General features: G+C 39.0%; 1 protein-coding gene across 1 annotated transcript in view; it reads left to right on the top strand.

Annotated features, from left to right (window-relative positions):
- ralgapa1 (Ral GTPase activating protein catalytic subunit alpha 1) overlaps window positions 1-23,312 on the top strand; it is an 86,111-nt gene that overhangs the window by 40,794 nt on the left and 22,005 nt on the right. The window contains exons 37-44 of the mRNA XM_079262085.1: window positions 2,318-2,930; window positions 3,178-3,293; window positions 5,344-5,468; window positions 8,469-8,540; window positions 8,692-8,815; window positions 8,975-9,130; window positions 11,970-12,128; window positions 14,884-15,011. Coding sequence (XP_079118211.1) covers window positions 2,318-2,930; window positions 3,178-3,293; window positions 5,344-5,468; window positions 8,469-8,540; window positions 8,692-8,815; window positions 8,975-9,130; window positions 11,970-12,128; window positions 14,884-15,011 — 1,493 coding nt within the window. The remainder of the gene's footprint in view (window positions 1-2,317; window positions 2,931-3,177; window positions 3,294-5,343; window positions 5,469-8,468; window positions 8,541-8,691; window positions 8,816-8,974; window positions 9,131-11,969; window positions 12,129-14,883; window positions 15,012-23,312) is intronic.

Genomic DNA, 23,312 nt, shown 5'->3' with positions numbered 1-23,312 from the left:
ACCTGACCTGTTGGGTCTTTCCAGCCAGCAAAAGACAATCTTACAGTGACTCTTGTTTAGTCTTTTTCTCTATTTTAATTTTTTTGCGTTTCCTTGAATCAGTGACGTTTACACTAGAAAAGTTTTGATGTATCGCATGGTAATAAATGCTAAATATCCCTAAAAAAATGTAGGTACTTTTTTAATTTACATTTTGTTAAAGCGACACATAAACACCTCATATTCAAAAGATTTAACTCATCTTTTTAATGGGTTGGATGAGGCATTCTATGAGTTAAAATGCCTCATCCTTTACTTTAATTATGGTTTACAGAAGATAGTCCACAGTCTGTCCTCAAGGGCCGCTGTCCTGCAGCTCTATGATTTTTCCTGCTGCAGCATATATGAATCAAATTGATCAGTCAACATGATTTAACACAACTTGACAACAAGCTATTGAGGACAGTCATTTAATTTGAATCAGGTGTGTTGGATCAGGGAGACAACTAAAACCTGCAAGTTTGTGGACCAGAACTTGACACCCCTGGTTTAAATTAAGTCAATTCTCTAATTTCAGCTGCAGATTGTTGAATTTTTAAGAATGTATCAGTATGGCAGCTTCAGGTCAAAACTTGATGGCATGACCAACAGCCTATTTTAAAGCACATTGATGAATGTTAGATCACAAAAAATCAATAATGTTAGCATCTCCTCATTTGATATTAGTGCACTTACATGGTTAAGACATGATCTGACTTCATGTGAGGAATGCTTGTAAGGTCACGGTGTCACTTATTGTTTTTTTTTTTTTTTTTTTTTTAAAGCGTCACCACAATGGTCTTATTTACATCCTCTGTGAGGCTTTCCATCTCTGCTTGAATCACGGAGAAGGTGATCTGCTATCAGATAATTTCCAAATGATCACAAGACTTCTTCAAATTTAGCAGCAACTCATTTGACCCTGTAGCTGACTACTACATTAGAGTAGTCAGCTAATGTAGTAGCTGACTACTCTACTACATTATGTTCATTGAGTAATAAAATAAAATTCAGGATCAAGGAGCTACACAATACAAATACACCATTTGTTCATTTGTATTGTTAATATATGACTCTGCATATCAACAAACGGACACTTGGCCATATCTTTTTTTCTGGGTGTTACTTAAATGACATTGGTTAAAAAAATTCCCACAAGTGAAAGCCCTGGTAATATTTTACATTAACATTTAAAGCAACGTCGTCATTTTTCAAATATTCAGATGTTCATCTCACAAATAATTTAAAAACATTTGTAAGTTAAGTGTTTTGATTAAATGCTCTGTACCCCACACTTGAAAGGGGTATTGCCACAACATGAAGATCGCAACTTTTATTTAATCAAGACGGAGCCTGGAAATCTTTTTTTTTTCTCCCCATTTTATTATTTTTCATGTGTTCCGCATATGCTGCAGCCTGAGCTTAGGGTGTCATAAACAACAGGACCAAGGCCGCTGAGCTCTGCCAGCTTTAGGACAAAAATTTCAGATGACTTTAACAATTTTTTTTTTTTTTAGATTATTTCTTTGTGAATAACTAGTTTAGAAATTCACAAATAATGAGCCAATATAATTCTTCCAAGACAGTGATGAGCACACACCGATCCCGAAAGGGATGCATGATATGATTGATGTAGTTCAGCAGGGGTGGGAAAATCGAATCGAAAAATCGGAAATCGGGATTTTTTTTATTCACACTTTTAAAATCGATTTTTTTTTTTTTTTTTTTTGGTTAAAAAATCATTTTTGGTTTTTTTTTTTCAAATAAATAAAATTAATCCACAATAAAATTTTTGTCATTTTCATTGGTTTTATTGATCTTTTTTAATTGTCTTGGGCATTATAGCAGCAGAATGATGATCTGGCTACTGTGTTGTTTTTTCCTAACTGAAATCAAGAAAAATTACTAGCAAAAAGAAGTTTTTATAAAAAAAAAAAAAATGTTGTTTTAAATTACAAAAATCATCAATATTGAAGAATTTTGAGAATCACAATTTAAATAGAATCGGCACCCAAAAAAATCGGAATCGAATCGAATCGGGACAAAAGCATATCGTCACAGCCCTATAGTTCAGCAGTTCTTTACATTTTAAAGGTTGCATTTGATTACGTTTTTCTCACCTCAAGAATGCAGCAGGTTTCCAACTGCAGCTGGTGGTAAATATAGAAGGAAAAGCTAACGAATGAGTCTAGGTTGTGTTAAATATAAAGATGTAGGTCCTGTTAAATAAGCTAAGGTTCAGTATCTGTCATTATTAAGTATGTTTAGTGAAGCATTTTCTGCTTTTGCTGTGTTCCAGATCCGATCAGAGTCTGGTGTACCAGGAGGTGGAATGACGGCTGGTTTGTCCTCAGCGCCTGCTTGTGTTCGCGTCATCATCCGAGACGTAGCTGGGAAACACTCTTGGGACTCTGCTGTTCTCTACGGGCCTCCACCATGCACCCCAAACAGTCCGGCACACACACTTTTAACACAAACACAGTCCCCTCACAGCACGCATCTTCATTTACGCACCCCACCAGGAGGTCCGCCAAAGAAGATGGGAGTGAAACGAGAAGGTAGTGAGGAAGAGGAGAGAGGGACAGAGGAGGGAGGAAGAGGAACGGATAGCGGCAGTCAAGGAGAAGCAGAGGTAGACGGAGAGGAGAGGAAAGCTAGTGAGGAGGAAAAGGGAGAGCGTGGAGGAGTCGGAGATGATGAAGAAGAAGGGGATCAGCAAGGAGAGGACGAGAGGAATGAGCACCGAATGGACGGGGAGTTAGGCCAGGAACAGCATCTGGCTCCACCTCTGGCTAAACGTATGTGTCGGGAGGCGGTGCCAGCATGGGATTCACTGAGAGAGGGGGATGATGCGCTGGATGAGATGCTGCAGTACCTGGGATACTCAAGTCCTGAGTGTCTGCAGAGAGCAGGTACACATTTTAACCACAATCATAATCCCCATTTAATGTTGAACACATGTAGCATGAAAATAATTTTAAATGTGTCTTTTAAACCCGATATGATAGCTTTAACTTTTCAAGGCAGGATTTAGTCCAACAATCCCACGTTCTGTTAAATCAATGAAAACTTCATCATATTAGAAGTGGTCGTGAAATAACCGGGCTTTCGTAGCCGCACACAGTTCACAAGTAATTGACCCCTCTTCGATCCTTACAGGTATGCCGCTCAACATCCCAGCTCCTCCTCCAACATGCGTTTCAGAGAAACAGGAGAATGATGTGATCAACGCCATCCTGAAACAGAGTGCTGCTGAGCGAGAGTTCGTCCTTCATGTGCGTAGAGCATTTAATCTTTATGTGAAGAAATGGTCAAAACGGATTAAAATTGTCTTGATTAAGAAAATGTTTGCCTACTGGAGTGTTATAAGTACAGCAGGAAGATTCTAGTGTAGCTTTGAGAAATAACCTCTCATAATTTAGAGTACCAGTATCACTGAGGTGTTTATTTTGTTTGTTTAAGGAAGATTTGATACACATGAGGGAAAGGCAGGGTGATAAAGGCTGAAACTGAAATCTACATTTCTCCAGGCCAAATCTGATTTTCAATTTATTTATTATATCTTTCTTAAAAACATACACATGTAAATACTCCAGCTGCCCAAAAATAAGTTATGAATCAAGCTTTTCCACAATACAGAGTGACTGTGTCTCTTTAGTATCGTTCCACTAATTTCCCGGATAAAGATCATCTCTTTATTTAAATTTGTGGGCTGAAACTGCCTAATGCACAGGTGTCAAACTCCAGCTCACAGGGGCCAGTATTCGGCAGGTTTCTGTTATCTCCATGCCTCAACACACCTGGCTGAAATCAATGAATATGTTGACAAGAAGCTGTTGGATCCATTTGATTTGCATCAGGTGTGTTGGTGCACGGAAACAACAACAATCTGGTGGATACCGGCCCTCAAGGACAAGTTTGACACTCCTGATGCATCTCAGAGAGCAGCATTGCTCACTGCGGTTCAATACGCAGCTAAATTCAAGCCACGTGTGATGGCTCCAGTGCGTACAGACAAACACCGTTCTGGTTTTTAGTGCCAGTTTTTGGGCCAGCATTCGCACCAGTTTAACCAGAACCAGAAAAAGAAGAGCACTTTGCAGCACCAAACAAATGACTTGGATAATTGAAAGTTGATGGTTAAGTCATCATTCTCAATTACAACCTGTGTATAGGAGCCGATTTCTTTAACTGTGTTCTCATTGGTGCCGTGAGGGGGCGCTATACTGTTACCTGGGCAGGTGACACATATAGGAGGAACACGTCACTAGTTGGGTAGATGTTTGGCCCAGAAGGCAAATGGTTTTTGACCGCAGGGCGGGACGTGTAAATGGCACAAGAATTTTGGAGATGGAATAAAAGATGGATGAACTTGAAACTAAGGAATCAGAGTGAAGTCAATCACGGTAACGTGGCGCGTCAAAACATTCTCGGGCCAAGATGTCTCAGTGGCTTTGATTTAGACTTTGCTCCTTCACTGTGATTTCCTCAACAGAATTTGACTGCAGTCATTTTTCTCCCACTCGGTAGGATGTTTATTAAGGAGCTAAAATAAATATTTGATATAAACAGCTTTTAAATTCTGCAACACACAATTCATGCCGAGTCTCAAGTTGTAAGAAAAAAACCAAAGCAGCTCCTAATCAGTAATAACACTGTACCTTTCAGGGAATTGGGGGGTGAAAAAATCTGATATTCATAAAAATAAATAATCATAAACGTCAAACTTGTATTAATTAATAAAAACTGACTGATTGCCCAGCCTTACAAGCTGGCGTGACTCACCAGATGTTTCCTGTAAACTCATGTAATTGTGTTGACTGACTTGTCTTCTCAGATATGGTATCTAAGAAGTCAAGTTAAGATACATCCCAGATATTTCCATAAATAAATTCCTGAGGAGCTTCGTCATTTTCCTCTTGTACATGTCCACCGCAGTTGTTGGTTTCTGTTTTTTGACTCTTTAAGCTTTTTTTTCTTTTTCTCCTACTCCTGTGTCGGCTGTACAGCCTTGCTTGTTTTATTTCAACCTGTTTATGTCAGATTTGTATTTCTTGGGTCTTTATTCTCAAGATTCATTTAGATATGACTTGCTAGTTATGAATATCAGTGATGTTCTAGATATGTTTTGTATCTTAAAATTGCTGAAATCATCATTGAATTAAGCTCAGAATTTGTGGAATTCATTTCTAATCTTCAGAAACGTCTCTCTGCCATCAGCTTCTTTGGTATAAAAGGATTTTTATCATATTGACACAGGAATATTTACCTTTCCATCCTGTATCCATGTTTAATTCTCTAAACTAAACTGAACTTGTGTTTCAGAGAGGAGAGGAGTTGAACATGAGAGCAGTGCAGCAAACTGAACCAGACACTCAGACACCCCAGTCAGCCTTTTACTACTGCAGACTGCTCATCAACATCCTGGGACTCAACTCCTGGGAGAAGAGGTAAGACTCACATAGGCATGAAATAAATAATCACACCAGATTTTATTTGTTGCTTCTCTAAAGGTTGCATTTTATTAATATGAGATAGTCCGTGTTTTTGGTACATGTGCCTTTGTGTGTGTGTGTGTGTGTGTGTGTGTGTGTGTGTGTGTGTGTGTGTGTGTGTGTGTGTGTGTGTGTGTGTTCCCTTTAAATGTGGGCTGCAAAATGAAGCTGGGCAGCATCCCACACATCTGTTTTTAAAGTGACAGAAAAATGTTTGTCCAACTAAGTTGATTTTTTTTTCTGGATTGTTCAAAAGGTTTCTATGAAATGAATGTTTTTGTGTGTGTGTGTGTGTGTGTGTGTGTGTGTGTGTGTGTGTGTGTGTGTGTGTGTGTGTTGGTTCATGTAAGGGCCTGTATGGGATGTCCTTTATGATTCCTCTTTTTTTTTTTTTTTTTTTTTTTTTTAATCTCATCTATAGAACAAATCCAACACTTGTTCAATGCAAATGGGAAAAAAAACTAAACTACTGCTCATTAGAAGCCGTGTTTTCCCCATTCAGTTGTTGCATCATCTCATCTTCTCAATGACTCCGAGCTTACAGAGAAAATGTCAGGGTATCTTTTAAAACAGGCCCGGCTGGCTAATGGACACTCATCACTCTTTATACTTTAGCCAGGGAATTGCGCTTTCTTTATTCAGCCCACACAATGGACTGCCCAACACACTGCACTTGTGTGCATGTATTTGTGTGTGAAGGTGTGTGGGATAATGAGTATCATGCTCTATTGATCAAACTCAACCCATTTAGGGTTGGAATAAAAAGCAGTAGTTGAAGAGCCTGATTGAGGGTGCTCTTGCAAATAAGAAAGCAGGATGAATGCGACACATGTAAATGCAGAGAGAAAAAATAACATTAGTAAAAGGGAAAAAAAAAAAAAGGTGGAAGAAAATGGAGGTAGAAGGCTTAAGGATACCTGGATGCAAAGAGAATTAAAGAGGACAGATGGATAGGAATGAAAGAAAAGAAGAAATTGTCTAATCATCTGTTATTGTCCCCTTATGTCTCTCCAGGTATTCATATGGGGCATTACAGACACTAAGATACTGACAGTCACCCATGTATCTACACGTGTATCTCCCTTTTATGCTTTCCCTTATAATCTGGGGTGTAAATGGAATCTTTGAGAGCAGAGAATGAGGCCATTACCAAGTATCAGTTTAATAAAGAGCAAATTGCTCTCTCTCTCTCTCTCTCTTTATCTCATGCACTCACTCTCTCTCTTTTTTCTCCTTTTTCTACGAGTGAAAAGAAGGACATGTTATTATCAGTCCACTCCAAGCGTCACGGCTCGAGTCCAGGTTTTATATCAGCAGTGCAGAGGTTGATGGCAGTCCATTGGCACATTTTTAACAGCATCTGGACGAGTTACTCTGAAAGAAAGACTCTTGTTTTTATTTAAAAATGCCCCTTTTGTTTTTTATTTGAAGTTTGAACATTAAGAAATTGTGGTTAGTGTGAGATGTTGCTTCATCCAGACTTTTAAAGCATCGGTAAAATACAGTAATGTTCCTTTTTTTTAAAGCTAAAGTTGATGTCTTAATGTGTTTCTATAGTCACTGAGCAACCAGAGTTAGTTGTTTGACCAATATTTGTCAGCTTAGGACACATATACGTGGTAGGCTCACTAAAAACTTTTTAAAGTCACACTGCACACTTTAATCATTTTGGTGATTAAATGATCTTCTCCAGTATAATTATTATACACCCAGTGTGACTCATACTGGCCTTGGTGCTCTGTGCATGCTCCACAGCTCCTAGAAGAAGTTGGTAACATCAGAATAACCTTGTGCAATCTGCAGACCCTCTAAATTTATGTACAAATGTATAAAAACAAAATAAAAACAGGAAAATGAATGGAAATTCATACTAAATTTTTAAAAAAATGTAGCAATCGCTGCATAATAAGTTAAAACATCAATTTAAAGTAACAAATTAAATCATAAAGTTTTTAAAAAGACTGAAAGTGGTTTGTTATGAGTTTCACAGTGGGCATCAAGGGTCAAAGCGGTGCAGTCCAATTAGCATTCTGCTCATCTAATACCAGACACATTTTTTATCACTTATTGTCCACAACAGGACAGTGTCATGGAGCTCTCCCCCAAAATAAAATAAATTGGGGCCTTATTACGATAACATGATGCGCTTTGTGGTGAAAACGTCGAATATTAACTGTATTCATCTAAAGTGAGGAAACTACCTGAAGGAAAATGGAGAAATCTCTAATTTACCAAACTGTACTTCATGCTGAGAGGACAAGAAATTGGACAGTTTTGAGGACGGTGTGACAATGCTGATGATGCATAACACTATCTGTATAAAATCATGTTAACCCTTTCATGCATGAAATACAATAAATACAATATTCTACCTCTGCAGACATAAGCAGTGATATTGTTTTTTTTGTTTATTAGTGATTTTTAGAATTTATCAAATTCTAAAAATAGGTGTCCACTATATGGCCACTGTGCATGAAAGGGTTAAAGATTCATACTTTTTTGGACTTTGTGTTTCAAATTCTTACAATAAAATTGATCACATTTTACGTTTGTACAGCAAGCTTTCATATTATAAAGAAAAATGTCCCAAATAGTTTGATTTTAATTGTGCATTTAAATATTGGGAGAGTTGTCCAGGCAGGTTAAATACAGTGTTTAAACTTCGTGGCCTTTTGTGTCTAGTGAATTTTTTCATCATGCTTTTGTTGCGCTTCCACTAATTTTTTTCATTTAAACGTTCATAGCCGAGTCAGCAAATAGTTATGCTCTGAAATGTTTTTCCCCTCGCAAAGTGAATGAAGTCTTCATTTTATAGTTTAGTTTTTATTTTGCTTTCCTTGTTGTTTTTACCCTAAAACAGCCAATTAAGACAAATATTAATCATCAGATTGTGTTAAAACTACAGGTTTCGCCATCACACTAAGTAATCTGTGCTTTCTTGTGAATGTTTTACAGGAGTAACTTTCATTTGTTGAGGAAGAACGAGAAGTTACTGAGAGAGCTGAAGAATCTGGACTCAAGGCAGTGGTATGCGCCTCTTAACGTTTACCGCCTTCTTCCATCTTCTCTCTTAACCTTTTCATTCAGCGTTTCGTCAGCTCATAGTTTGAAGTGACTGACAATCCATTTGTAAGTAGCTGCCTCCTTTGTATCTTCATCTTCCTCCATTGTCTTTTAGCCGTGAGACCCATAAAATCGCAGTATTTTACGTGGCTGAAGGTCAAGAAGATAAACACTCCATACTAACAAACACAGCAGGCAGCCAAGCTTACGAAGACTTTGTCTCGGGACTCGGCTGGGAGGTAAGAACACAGTTGCTCACATCCTTGATGCTGTTTGTCTTCCTTATCATTTTCATGTCAAATGGTCCAAATGAAATCTTTTCCTGGCGTAGCAACGATGGAGTGAAGATTTTTCCACTGCATCCTGCATTTAATGTTGCCTGTCTGTGTGTGCATTAGGTGGATCTCACCACTCACTGTGGCTTCATGGGAGGCCTCCAGAGAAACCGCAGCACAGGCCAGACCACGCCTTACTTCGCCACGTCCACTACTGAAGTCATCTACCACGTCTCCACTCGCATGCCCCACGACCAGGACCACAACCTCACCAAGAAGGTAACACACAAATCCTCCCAAAAGGCTGCCGTGATTCCTGTTCACATGATGTTAAATGTTACATCTGCCTTTTTGATCCACATCCTTGTCCATTTGCTCGGAAAGTTTGCTTCTTTTGAGGAAATGTGAATGCACCAAACGAGTTCTGTCCACCAAAAACATTTGACCAAAGGGCAGCGTGAACGCCATCTCGTGCCGCATGAATGGGGTCCCCAGTCGGACCAAGTCTAGTGAACTATCCTGAATGAATGCATATGCAAGTGTGGTTTGAATGTAAACTTTCTTGATAAGCAGTTTCCGTTAAAACAAGCCTTCTTAGTGTTTTCTAGACCCTTAAAGGTTTTCTTTGTTATATCACAGACTTTAATGGCTAACATCTGTCTGTCACATAAAACGTGCCTCTCTTCTGTTATCTCCACACCAACCTAGATGTAGATTAGCTAGATCCGGACTAAATGTATTAAACTCACTGGAGATATAGCTTTGGTGTTATGCTGACAGCTGTTTTGTTCATTTTGTTCCAGCAGCGTTATTAGCAATATTAAGCTTTTAATTTTCCTCTGTGCTATTTTTATTTATTTAAGAAGAGACGATCACCTTTAAGTGCTTTTCTCTGTGGTTTTCCCCCATCTCCGCCACTTTTTTCCTTTCTCCGCCTCTCTTTTCCTGAGTCTGACTCTGCAATTAGCTGCACATACACACCAGTCAATAGTTGTCAGGGCATTTACAGCGATTCTTCGGAGTGGGTTTGTGCACAGTGTGGGGTATGGGGTTGTATCAGTGTCCAGGCAGGCAGCTTTTATTGTATGTGTCTGTCTGCGTGTGTGTAATCACACCTGTCAACCCTCGGGCTCTGAGTGCTCTGCACATGGCCATAATGTCCCCTTAATCAGATCATACTTCCTGCTTCTCAGCCTATCACATCGCTTCAGGCTCCTGATTGGATTATCAGTGCCTGGCCCGACACCATCCGTCTCCCTGATCAGCTGATGGCCCCATCAAACATACATAGTCACATACACACACATGCACACGCATGAAGACTTTAAAACCTGTTTAATGTGACACAAACACACATCCACAAAGGGATTTATTCACATCAGTCTGCACAAATAACCCCACACCATAAATTTGCATTAATGTCGGACAGAGAGGCGCAGGCGCGCTTAAGATGTTAGCCAGCACATGCAGGCTGGCTAACGCATACAGAAACAGTTTTACAAACGTGTCCACATAGAGAGTCCACTGCCACACACATCTCTCTACTGGCAGACATTTATCATCTACCCTCCTGCCACACTCTCACTCGCACAAACACAATCAGTTTAGTCCTCCACAGGGCTTTTGTCCAGGTTTCCCTCTTTGCAGTGCAGTGTTGTTCATGTAACACATCTGCTGGAAAAGTGATTGAAAGGATTAAAGCTGTGTTGCATCAACTGATTTTCCCATCAGAGGGGAAGTCATACTGATCTCCTTTGTGGAAATATGTATAAAATAGTAACACAGCAATATAAGATAATGAAAAAAGAAACAATTAGTTTAAAGCTGTAATTGTTCTCACCATGAATAATGTTAGATGCTCCTGATTCTCATAAATGTTAATGAGCCTATCACTGTCACTCGGGCTTGTATCTTGGTTGAATTATTTAGGGAAGTGTCTTAAATATAAAAGTGTAGAGTTGACCAGGTGGTTAAATCTCAGGTCTGTGGTTCAGACAATCATAGGTTCAAATCCCAATCAGGACATTTGACCTAATATGTCTGCACAGTACAACTCCCACCACATCCCATCCTTGTAATCGTCAAGAAATCTGCTTCTTTCTGCATAAATGGAAGCATGGTGGCGTTTCTGTGTGGAGTTTGCATGTTTTCTATGTATGCCTGACTTCCTCCCACCCACAACACATGCATATTAGATTAATTTATATTGTTAATTGATCAGTTATTACATGTAAGTCACTTTAGGTAAAGCATCTGCCAAATAACTGTAGAATATAATAGAAAAGAATAGAATAAAAGACAACTTTGTGAATATTTATATGAATGAGAATTGATCAGATTATAGGTGAGGTCGAGTTGTTTAAGCCTCCAAGTCAGTGCAGTCAAGCAATGTCGTGTCAAATTTGATCTTATTTTATCAATTTTATCTGAAACTGTCCAAGCAAATGTAAATTTTATTTAATTTGGGTAAAAATCTTCATGCTTTAGAATATAAGAAGTTTAAAAGGAAGTGTGATTGTCTTTGTCTTAGGCAAAAGGGCAAGACTAAAATCCATCTGAAGGTGTTTGACAAACCAGAGAAGTAGTGTGTGTGTGTGTGTGTGTGTGTGTGTGTGTGTGTGTGTGTGTGTGTGTGTGTGTGTGTGTGTGTGTGTGTGTGTGTTTTGGCGGTGTGTGTGTGTGTGTTTATTTTGTCAGACATCAAGGTTAATGACTGAGCTGTCACCAGCCCCGAGTGGAGCCCGCTGAGTGAAGGGGAACGCTGCACACACACATCACTACACAGCATCTTACATGATCTCATCTGTCTTCCAGCCTGTACTTCATCTTTCCGGGACTTCACTCTGTCTTGCCGACGACTCTTCATCTTCACACACTCACTCCATCATGCTCAGGGCCACCTATACCACATACATGCACCTCAAATCAAAAGCCTTGGATTATGATGGATACAGGTTGCCCTGCTCATTGTGCGAGACCCTTTCTGTGCATATTCCATTTGTTGCCATTGTAGTCTGTGTTTATGCAACAAGAAAGAAAAGTAGTCAAAACAGAATAAAAACATGTAATAATAATTATTTTTCTTGCTGTTCCCTATTCCTACTTCCCGTCCCTCCAGCTTCGACACCTGGGCAACGATGAGGTCCACATCATTTGGTCCGAACATTCCAGAGACTACCGTCGAGGGATTATCCCCACTGAATTTGGGGATGTGTTAATCATAATCTACCCCATGAAGAACCACATGTATTCCATCCATATCCTCAAAAAACCAGAGGTAAAAACATCTCTACAATCCAAACTACCACCTGTCCATATTGTATGCAGTAATTCAGTCTGTTATATTTCCGTCTTTTCCCAGAATCCTCTGAAATACTGACATGCCACTGAAAAAGCAGGTTATTCAAACTCATCATTGAAGTTGGTGATGGTAATTAATCCCCTTCTGCACTAATCGGTGATAATTACACATCACCTTTTGTGGAACTGTAATTGTTGTGGAAATCATTGGCCAATCAGTTTAATCGCTTCCACAGTAGTGGTTCGAATCCATCAGTTTCATCTCTGGAACTAATAAATGTTTCTTTTATGAAAGTTTTGGAAAACAGTTCTGGTCCCACGATGAGGAATTCTTTCGCCTTTTTCTGCAGTTTCAGTATGAATTTGGATTCTGTTTAATATCTTCCTCACATGAGCCTTAAGAAGAGGCTCAGTGCTGCATCCTGATGCAAATGTTGAACCGCAAGCCACCAGACTCGTTCTTGGTACTTTTGTAGGAATGCAAACAACCACGGATATGGAGTTGTAGACTTTTCATTTGGTTTAAAACTTCAAAATTAAACGTGAGATATTATTTCTATAAATCTAGTCAAATCTAGTCATATGGATCTTTGGTTAGTCTTTTTTTTCCTGTTCTGAAATCATACTAATTCCTGCTTTTAAAAAGCTGTGATCGGCAGATGTTCTGACCACCGGTGTGTGTTTACTGTTTTCAAATGCACTCTTCAATAAGTAATATTCTGTGAGTGTTTTCAGACTTCCTCATTGAAATGTCCACAGCTAAAAATTACTTTTAGATGTGGCTGATTGTATTAATTAGAACAGAAACACTTGGGCAGAGATAAATAAAAAAACTTGAAGAGGTGAGACAAACAGGTTAGATCACAGCAGTGTGGCTCTCCTCCCATGGCCATCTTATCACTGTTAGGTTTTCAGTCCAACCCTTCGCAAACAAAAGTGTCTTTGACAGTTTCACTCACACACACAAATGATCTGATTTGACCTACACTGTAAAACTGAACTGTGTATGTGTTTTCAGTGAGTAAAAATAGGAAAATAAAATAAATGCAAATGTGTGTGACCAAACTCACGTTTCTGCCCAACGGCAGACTGACGGACACGTGGCATCCGGTTCCTGCCAACAGCCTCACTGACCACCACCAAACATTCACACACACCAGTGTTACTGATACTGGAGGCCACAACCGGTTATTTTTTGGAAGATTTGTCCTTCTGCCGGAGCCACTGCTGGTCCAGTTAAATGAATTAAAGAACCATTTCTGCAAATAAGAAATGCCAAGAGGGGGGCCATGGAGCGGCAGCATCTGGACAGAGGGCAGTACAGCTAGATGAGACCTAGAATTAGTTAAATAAGCTTTTAAAATAAAATAAGTGAAGATTTTGGGAAATAATCAACTAATTGTTCAGGTTGTCGTTTAATCTAAAACTAAACTAAATTTATTAGAGCCAGTAATCATTGATATGTATGTTTTTACCAACTGTTTGTTTAGCATGACCCTGCATTGTGTGTCTTTAACCGTTGACCACTCAGGTTGGGAGACTTTCATCCATGCTTGTTAATCAGAGTTGATAGTGAGAAAAACTTGTTTTAAATCACAAGTTGTCACATCTTGTGCTTGTATGACTGAAATGTAAACAGTTTAGGGAGATAATAAACATTAACACCCAGTTAAGATGACGCCATATAAATGCTGCGTTATGGTCAAAAGGATGGTCATGTTGTAGAACCATCACATAGAACGTTTAGAAGTACTTTACATGCTGCAATCACTTACGCTTGGTCATGTAAATATCAGCCACATATATTTCTATTAAATTTATATTCCTTTTCAGCTTTCTGACTGCAGCCAAATTACTGCAATTATTAAATGTAATTATTAAATGTAGTGACCGTACATATGACACCCTCCTCCCCCACTCTACCCTACATAATATAAACATAAGAAACTAGTTTTTGATTAATAAATTGATTGCTTAAACCATTTATTAATCATCAACATTGCTGTCACAGCTTTACACTATATATAGTCTTTACATTGTATGGACTTTAAGAGTCTGAAAGCCGATTAGGAGGGAAATTGTGAATGTGCACAGTGTTTTGGTGCACGATTTTATGTTTCCTACCAGACCACACAGATATGCATCCATATTGACTAACAATCCTTGAGAGAGTCTTGCCACAAGTCTTGTTGATCTGGTTAATGTATCAGTCTAAAACACACAGACATTAATACCACAGCACTGATGGCATAACTCTATTTCAAACAAGACCTAACACAATAAAAATGCTGCTTTTTTTCTGTATGACATAGATACCACAGCACTAATAGCATAATCATATTCTCTTTCATTCATTCTGCAAGGAAAAATATTGAATTATCATGAATCCAAGAACAAGTTAGATAAGATATCTCCTCTGTTGTTGTCTTGAAAGCACATGTATTCAGCTTTAGAGCACATGGCTCTGAGACCTGGTCTACAAACAAACTCAATAAAAGCCTGACATTATTCTCTTTGGTGGATTCCACAAGCAAAATATTGAATTAAATCAGAAAGCCAAAGCCTGAATCAAATATTATGTCATTAAAAAAAATCTGTTGTGTCAATCATTGTTTGACTGGCTTGGTTCACCAAAACCCAGCCGCTGCCAGATATTTTGTTTCACAAAATATCTCCATTTTGTCTGTCATTGTTAATATTTTGATATTTTCCACTTGTTTTGCTCTTTGTAGGTGCCGTTCTTCGGCCCGCTGTTTGATGGTGCCATCGTGGACATGAAGATTTTGCCTGCCATGGTTAGAGCCACAGCCATCAATGCAAGCCGAGCTCTCAAATCCCTCATTCCTCTGTACCAGAACTTGTATCCTTTGAAATCTTAAGTAATTAAATAGTACCAGTAACAAGATCACAAGTACACAAGGTCACGTCACAAGGTAGGTCAATAATACCGTTTTTTCTTGATGTGTTTACAGAAAATCGTACGTTTGTGGAATTTCATCAATGTATATTAATAACTAGATTAGTGTGACTAGTGATCCGGATCTGAGTCCATGGGGAGACAGTTTTTACAGTTTAAAACTACAGGCTGAAATTGAGCATTGAGGCTTTTATTGTTGTTTCTTTTTCTCAAAAGACACTAACCATGAGTCATGGCTATCCAGCTATTTTTCAAAGGGATTGACTGAATGTTTGGGATTATAATCTCTTTCCAATATAGATATGCAGATTTGTGTAAATTTTTGCACAACTCACATCTGGTTTGTAGTGTCATGGAACCGTGGCACGTCTGTTGCATGATCATTGTATAACTTGTTGAGGATTTGTTATTGCCACATTAGAATCAGTTGAGTTCATCTACCAGTGGGAACACGGCTTATGCTCTCAATCAAGTGCATATTACCAATCCTTAACCACTCAGAAATTAAGCAGCATTTAACAAATGTTTGGTGAACAGATCCAGCTTGCACCCTAAAGCTATGCTAGACCACACATGATAAAGCAGAGATCATAGCGAAAAGCAAATGTATGCTGCAATACGCCAGTTTTGTTCTAAATGGATGACCATGTAGAGCCAGAAGAGGTCATGGAAATAAGATAAATAACATAGTTTAAAAGAAAAAAAAAGTATTGACCTGTACTATAGAATCGGCAACAGGAAAACAGTGTTTGAAAAAAAAAAGTGTGGATGAAAAAAAAATAAAAGGATAGACAACATCAATCCTCATTTGTGATATAGTAAAGGGCTATTCCTTACTGGGAACTTTCACCATTGGATTATCTAAACTGAACCAAATTATTATACAGTTCTGGTTTCTGATTAGTAAAAACCTGTATTTTATTTATTAAAATGCTAAAGCTTGTTTCATGGGCAGCAAGGGGTCCTGCACTGCAGCCCTACGGCTGTGGTATTGGCTGTAGCCAGCCCTGAAGGGGATGGTTGTGGTGGCGGCCACTGTGGACATAACTGGGCTGGATCCTGGTGTGATCGGATCCTCAAAATATAATTTCCTCTAAAGAGTCAAGCCAGATGTTTATTACTTATATGTTGCATTATTTTTATACTGGGAGACAGAAATGAGAAAGGAAGTTCCTGTTTGTGTGAAAGGTGGGGGGGGGGGGTCTGCTCTGTATTTGCATGCATGTGTGAATGAGTGAGAGACATAATGAGTGTGTTTTTAAGTTGGTACGTTGTTTACTTTGGTGTGTGGAGACTTGTTTTATTTCAATATGCATAGTTAGTTTTTATCATGTAAAGCACTGTGTGTTGCTTTTGGCAGGAATAGCCCTTTATAAATAAAGTTTGATTTGATTTTATATAAAACGGACCAGATTATTGATACAGATGAAGTACTTCAGGCACCTACTCATCTTTTTGTGTTTTTGTTTTAAATAGCTGTATTAAATCTGTAGTCCGTCTGTCAAGTGCTAATATGACAGATTAGTTGCTACAAAACAAAAGGGGCTGTAATTTGTTCTCATGTTTTGTGTAAAAGTACAGAATACTACGTTTACACAGAAAGTACTTTACATCCTTTGATTCAAATAACTTGAGTGCTTCGGCAGAAAGACTCACCCAGTTTTCCAGGCCGTAGAGCATTACAGTATGTTGTGGTTAACTGTATCGAGAGCAAGGTCACAAACACATTACCGCCAGGTCAGAAACATACACACTCCGTTGTCTCAGTAGTTTTCTCCTGACAGACATGATGTACAAGCATATTGTAGTTGTTTTCTAAATCCAGACAGATTTCTTATTTTTAGGCCACTATACACTTAAATAATGAGTACATAATCAGGTTCAGACAGGTCTGAAAATATCCCAACAATGCACTCATCATGTTTGTTTTGATCTTCTCAACACGTCACATTCAGCTTCATAAAAACCCCGTTTGTAGACGTAATTTCTCTGCTGAATTCTAAGAATATGCCCGAACTATTGTGTGTGTGTGCTGAAGAAATCGTCGTGCATGTTTGTCGGTTGAAGTGTTGGTTATCGCTCAGCTCAAGGATTAAAAATAGCAAATCAATGTCCAGTGGTGTTTGGCGTTCAGGTTATAAGTGCTGGTGTGATGGAGCTGTATTTAGTCGACTGAAGTGCTGCATATCATGCGTTCATGTTCACCATGCACAGCCAGGCACAAAAAGTTTGCATGCACATTAAGAGTGTGTATTTGTGCATGTCTTTAAGTGTGATGTGTGTATACAGTTTGTCTGCTTGATCCAGTGTGACGGTAGCTTGTTTGGAAGAAGTCCTGTGGTCAATACTTATCGATGGCCCTCCTCTATAGCCTTGTTTCTAAATGAGAGGCTTTGCTCTGTGGTCTCATTGACAAACACGCTCACTCAAACTTCCAGACTAGTATCCATATTCATACGCAAAGATGATTGCAATCACATGGACAAACCCTCCTGCAGATATAACAATTCAAGGACATCCACAGCAGGATCAACAAATTAATCTATATTAGTTTAAAGGTGTCTAAAAACACACAATCACACTCCAGTGTGAGGTATTTGATCCTTTTAGAGGTGAGCCAACCTGCTGACTGATCATTGAACTTCAGGGCTCTTTGTGCTTCTTCCTTTAATAGATGGTAAAAGTTCAATCGCACGGTGTTAATGGTTTAACTGTGACCATTAGCCATAAGAATCCTGCTGAAAATCCAAATACAGAGTGTAAACTCACCTCACACACTTGCAGATCAAACAATTCTTTTGGCGAAGTCGACTGCCATCTTTTCTATATGCTTCCTTGTAGATCTGTGGTCATTGACTTTATTTATTGATCATGCAAGTGAAGGTAAAGTTACTTTGTGTAGGTTTTCCCGACACACAACCCAAAGTTTAGCAAGCAAACATGTTGATTGTCTTTCCTTTCACATCCATGAATACACAAAGCTAAATTTTCCCAACAGTCTTCTTCTGTATTGTTGGCTGTGTCAGAGAGATGAGCACCTCAGAAAACATTCACGCAGGTCCAAAAAAAAAAAAAAAAAAAGGTTATCTGATGTAATACTTTATGAAAAAAGTTATTTACACATGTAATCATTGTTGCTTCTACCTGTTGATCAGCAGCATATGTAAGTTGGGAAGGAAGCATTATCTTGCTCGTTCCTCCTCATCCTCATCTCTTCATAATTAAAAGGGGTTCAAAAAGAAGAAGAGCTTTTTGGAATTTCTTAATTCTTTCTTTTTAACGCTCTTCTAAGCATCCTTACATCTTTTTTTTTCCCTTTACTTTCATCCCATCATCAGCAGCAGCAAAGTAGGTCCTCGAGGGCCACCGTACTGCAGGTTTTTTGAAGGTATCCCTGCTCCAACACACCTGGTGTCAAATAAATGGACCCAACAGCCAATGATGTTCTGCACAATGACTGCTTAGGTTAAGTCAGGTGTTTTAGAACAGGGATAAATGGAAAACATGCAGGATTGTGGCCCTCGAGGAGTAGAGCTGGACATGTCTGATCTACAGTCTCACTTACTCCCACCATCGCTTCTTTGTGTCCTCATAATTCTGCAGTTTTCCTTCAGCTCTTTTTTATCCCATTTCATCTCTTTTCATCCCCCCCTTTCATTAATATTCTATTCTGTTCTATTCTATTATCATTTGGCAGATGTTTTTATCCAAATGGGAGAATTGTTTTGTTTGTATGTTTATGTGTGATTGTGGGTGTGCATGGTGTATAAAATTGCTAATATAAATTGTAATGTAATATAGAGGAGACCCCAGGAGGAATAGCTACTGATATTTCAGTGGCTAATGGGGATCTTAAATGAAATTAAATGATCAATTAACACATGTCTTGTGGGTGGGAGGGAGCCGTACTACATGGATACAGCCTACATATACATAGGGAGAACATGAACATCCCGCCTGAGCTGAGGCTCTAACCTTGCTCTGAGGCCACATTGCTAACCACTATGCCGCCTTTAGCTAAGACGGCCCTCATGATGCATCTACTCCCACATATTTATGTCAGAGCCATCTGAAGTCGCTGTGCAGACATGTAGAAACCTTAACAGTATGCTTTTGTGTGGCTTCTTGTATCGACTGTGTGTATATGTGTGATGACACACGTGTTGTGTACGCTTATTCAGGGGTGTGTGAGTGTCCTGGTGTGTATTGATTGGTGGTAGCAGCAGGTCGATGTCTCTGACAGGCTGAATTACAGTAATCAGTCATTATTGACTCCCCATCTCTCTGCTACATGCGCTCCCTCCCTTTTTTTTCCCCCCTCGACTTCTGTCGCTCCTTTTATTTCTTTTTATCTAACTTGCTGGCTCTGAACGTCTGCCTTTGCATCCCTTTTTTGCCCCCTTTTATTTATTTTTTTTATTCTGCTCCTGTCTTGTATCACTCTATGCCCATCATCATTTTTCTATCTCCCTCTCTAATTCTGCCCCTGCTCTGCCTCCCTTGTCTCTGTAATTCCCTTATCTGACTGAATCGTTTTCTTCTTCCATCTCCGTTGTTTTGTCTGTTTTTCATCTATTTTTTTTAGATTTGTTTGCTTTTCTTCGTTCATTTATGTCCTCTTCTTATCAACACGCGCTCGTTCGTCCTGTACTGGGAGAGACTCTTATTACCACGTAATGGATTTGATTAATATAACACTTTTCAAGCATCACTTTACATTGAATGTATGATCATTTCTCTCCACATTTGTATAATGGTGGTGGTAAGCTGTATGTTAATAACAAGCCTGTAAAGGAAGGTGTGGAGGAAAAAGGAAAAGCAGCAGTTCTCTTTCCTCTCAAGACATATACCGAATGCTTCATACTTTGCTGAAACACCTCAATTAACCAGAGACACACACGGTTGAAACAAAAGCCATGAGCAGCCAAATAGTTGGACACAAATTTTAGGTTATTTTGCTTTTTTAACTTACAGAAACTGTGGCAGTTTGACCCAGTTTGACCCTTTTATTAAACCTTAACCTTGCTGCACTGATGAAATTTAGTTGTATATTTCTTTTAAACCTCATTTTGTTTTTCAGGTTCGGATCCTGCTAAGGTGCTCGAACTCTTGAAATTGGATTTTGATCATTTCCCTTAGCTTTTTAATGAGAAAACTGGAGTTAGTCCTCGTCTGTTCATCAAATCAATATTTGCTTAAGACAGTTGCATGTCTTGGTTGGGAACATCAGTGTTACTCTTAACTCGCTGAATGCTCATGTTAAATCATTAGTTTTGTTTTCATCACTTGAAAAATACTGCCAAGCCGAGTTTTATTGTGTGTCCGCCTGACTCTAAAATTATCCGACATGTCTTCATTGTAATTTTGTGTAATTTATTGTTGACTCATCTCAGTGAAAGGCATTGGGTCATCTTAAGTTTTACAAAACGCTGCTGCAACGCTGTGAACAAAATCATCCATCATGTTTACTCAGCTGAGCTGGCTCCTCGTCTACTACAAAGTATGTTTCAGAGTTTTGGTTTTAACATTTAGAGCTTGACATGGTCAAACACCAACTTATCAGAGAACTTCTGCACATAATGCGATCAGGATCTGCTTGTCATGCAGCAAACGCAGTTAAAAATTAAACTCCTTTACTCCTTAACTCTGAAACTCCTTTAAACCTATAAATTCCTCTAAAAAGCAGCTTAAAAATCCATTTTATTAACTTGCTTTTGGTTAGTTTTTGTTTATTTTTTCTTGTTTTGTGCATCTCTTTGTGAAGCACTTTGTGGTTTTTATCTTTCTAGAAGCTAAATGAATAACATTGTAATTATTTACTTACCTATTTACTGTGTTTTGTATGCGAGTATATTGCCGTAATTTTAGGGTTATTGTGCTTTGGACACTGCAATAAAAGCTTAAAGAGCAGTACAAAACAACATAGACAACCCTGGAGGTTAGGACATGGGGAAGCAAATGGGGAACAGAGAGCGGAAGAGAAGAGCGAGAGAGAGGTGGAGGGCAGGTTGGTGGGGCAAAGTATGTCAGTGATAACTGGCATTTTTCTCGTCTTTCTTTTTCCGTCTGCCCTCATCCCTCCCTCTCTCTGTCTCCTGGCCCTCAGGGCAGTCCATCTGCCTTTTCTTTCTCTCTGATCTTTCATTCACCATGACTAGAGCCATCCAAAAGCACACAACACACTGAGACAGAGTGCCAAGCTGCTGGGGCAGCTGTGTGTGAGCACAGCTCTATCGCACATATCAGCTCACTGCAGCAAGAAAAGCAATCCAAAACTCCCAACACTCTTCTCACTGCACACTTTAGATTCACAATTTCATGTCAGGATGATTATGTGCCAGTGACCTGCAACAAAATGTGTTTATAGGAACCGTTTCTGCCTTCTGATGATTTGTATAGCAAGTCTTTGGTCAGTGAAGGGTTGTCTACCACTGTCAACAGACAGATAAAACCAAATAAAAGTAATTAGCAGAATGTAAAGTTAACGAATCTGATGCTGCATTTGTTATTTGGCAAATGACCAAATTCAAGTCCAAACCCCTCAGTATGGATGGAGATGCTTTCTTGTCAGAATTTTCAGACTGAAACAGGATTTTTAAAGTTAGATGAGGCAAAGTAGTGTGATTTCAGTGCACATCGGTGGTTTTATTTTTGTCTGTCATATTTAATGTGAAGATTTAAAACAGAATACTTTAAATGAAAAGATCAAAAAAGCTGACCCTTTGTTTCTCTGTGTTGTCAGCTAAAACTTTATACATCAACAATTTGAGCTGTAACGACACCAGCAGGGACTCCCACTGATTAAAATTAGGGCTGTGACAATATGCTTTTGTCCCGATTCCATTTGATTCAGATTTTTTGGGTGCCGATTCGATTTAAACTGCGATTCTCACAATTGTTCGATATTGCTGATCTTTGGATTAAAAAACAAAATAAATAAATGAATAAAACTTTTTCATTTTTCTTGATTTCAATGAGGAAAAAGCAACACAGCAGCCAGACCATCATTCTGCTGCTATAATGCCCAAGAAGACGAGTAAAAAGATCAATAAAAACAATATAAATGACAAATTTTAAAATGAAATATTTTAGTTTTTTTTTTTTAGATCTTTTTTTTTTTTTTTTAAATCAAAAAATCAATTTTAAAATTGTGAAGCAAAAAAAAATAAATCCAGATTTTTTTTTTTTTTTTTTAATTCGATTTTCCCACCTCTAGATGAAATTGCAGTTAAAGTTGGTCATAGCCTCGCATGTCTCCTCCAGAGAAGTTGTAGACACGTTTTGTCTGATTTGCATCGCTGTGTGTGTTTGTGTCATGGTAGACATGTTGGTTGATCTTTAGTGTGTGTGTGTGTGTGTGTGTGTGTGTGTGTGTGTGTGTGTGTGTGTGTGTGTGTGTGTGTGTGTGTGTGTTTCTGAAAGTGGAAGCTGTGGCTGTCCTCCATCTGCTCCTGGGTGATTGTGGTTCTGGGAAACAATGTTGGAGAGATGCTAAGCTGCTACACACACACACACACACACACACACACACACACAACTGTCTGCCAGCAAGTGTTTGTGTGTGGATGAATTTTCAAATGTACATCATCTATCCATTTATACTTGCGCACATGATGGTGTTTGTGTGTATGCTTCACTCTCAGGATTAGTGTGTGTGTGTGTATGTGTGTGTGTAGGGGGACATTCCCTCTAGTAGTTGATTGGCAGAGATAGCTGCAGTGTGGCTGGGGTCAGCATATGGCTCTGTATGATAGCGATCCTGTGTTCGTGCGCAGAGTCTCTTTGCATGTGTGTGTCGCCGCCTGCCTTCCTCTCTTTCACACTCTGTTCCCAGTGAAATGATGGCAGCTCTGGGCATGTAGTGCTATTATCCCCCATATTCACACACACCAACACACACACACACACACACACACACACACGTACACACACACACCAAGGGCAGCCAAACGCCCAGCGGCCTGCTTGGCTTCTCTTTGCCAGCTCCCACAAAAGAGCCTATTGTCCCAGCGAGGCTACAATCTGCTGTGTGCGACAAGGAGTGTGTGTTTCTCAGCATGATGAAGAGGTAAGGGCAGAACCTTAAAAAAACTGAACATGCTTCCTTGTTGCTGATGCTAAAATGGGGTCATGTTATCATCAGACCCTGAATGAGTGTTTCCTTTGGGCAAAAAAAACTATTTTTACTGATGCCTGCATCTTAGGCTACTTGACAGAATTATGCAATTTAATTTAAAAAAAAAC

The sequence above is a fragment of the Telmatherina bonti genome (assembly GCF_933228915.1).
Source record: "Telmatherina bonti genome assembly, chromosome: 22".
NCBI lineage: Eukaryota > Metazoa > Chordata > Actinopteri > Atheriniformes > Telmatherinidae > Telmatherina > Telmatherina bonti.
Note: the sequence above shows the minus strand (reverse complement) of the source record. Positions and strands in the feature narration are given on the sequence as shown.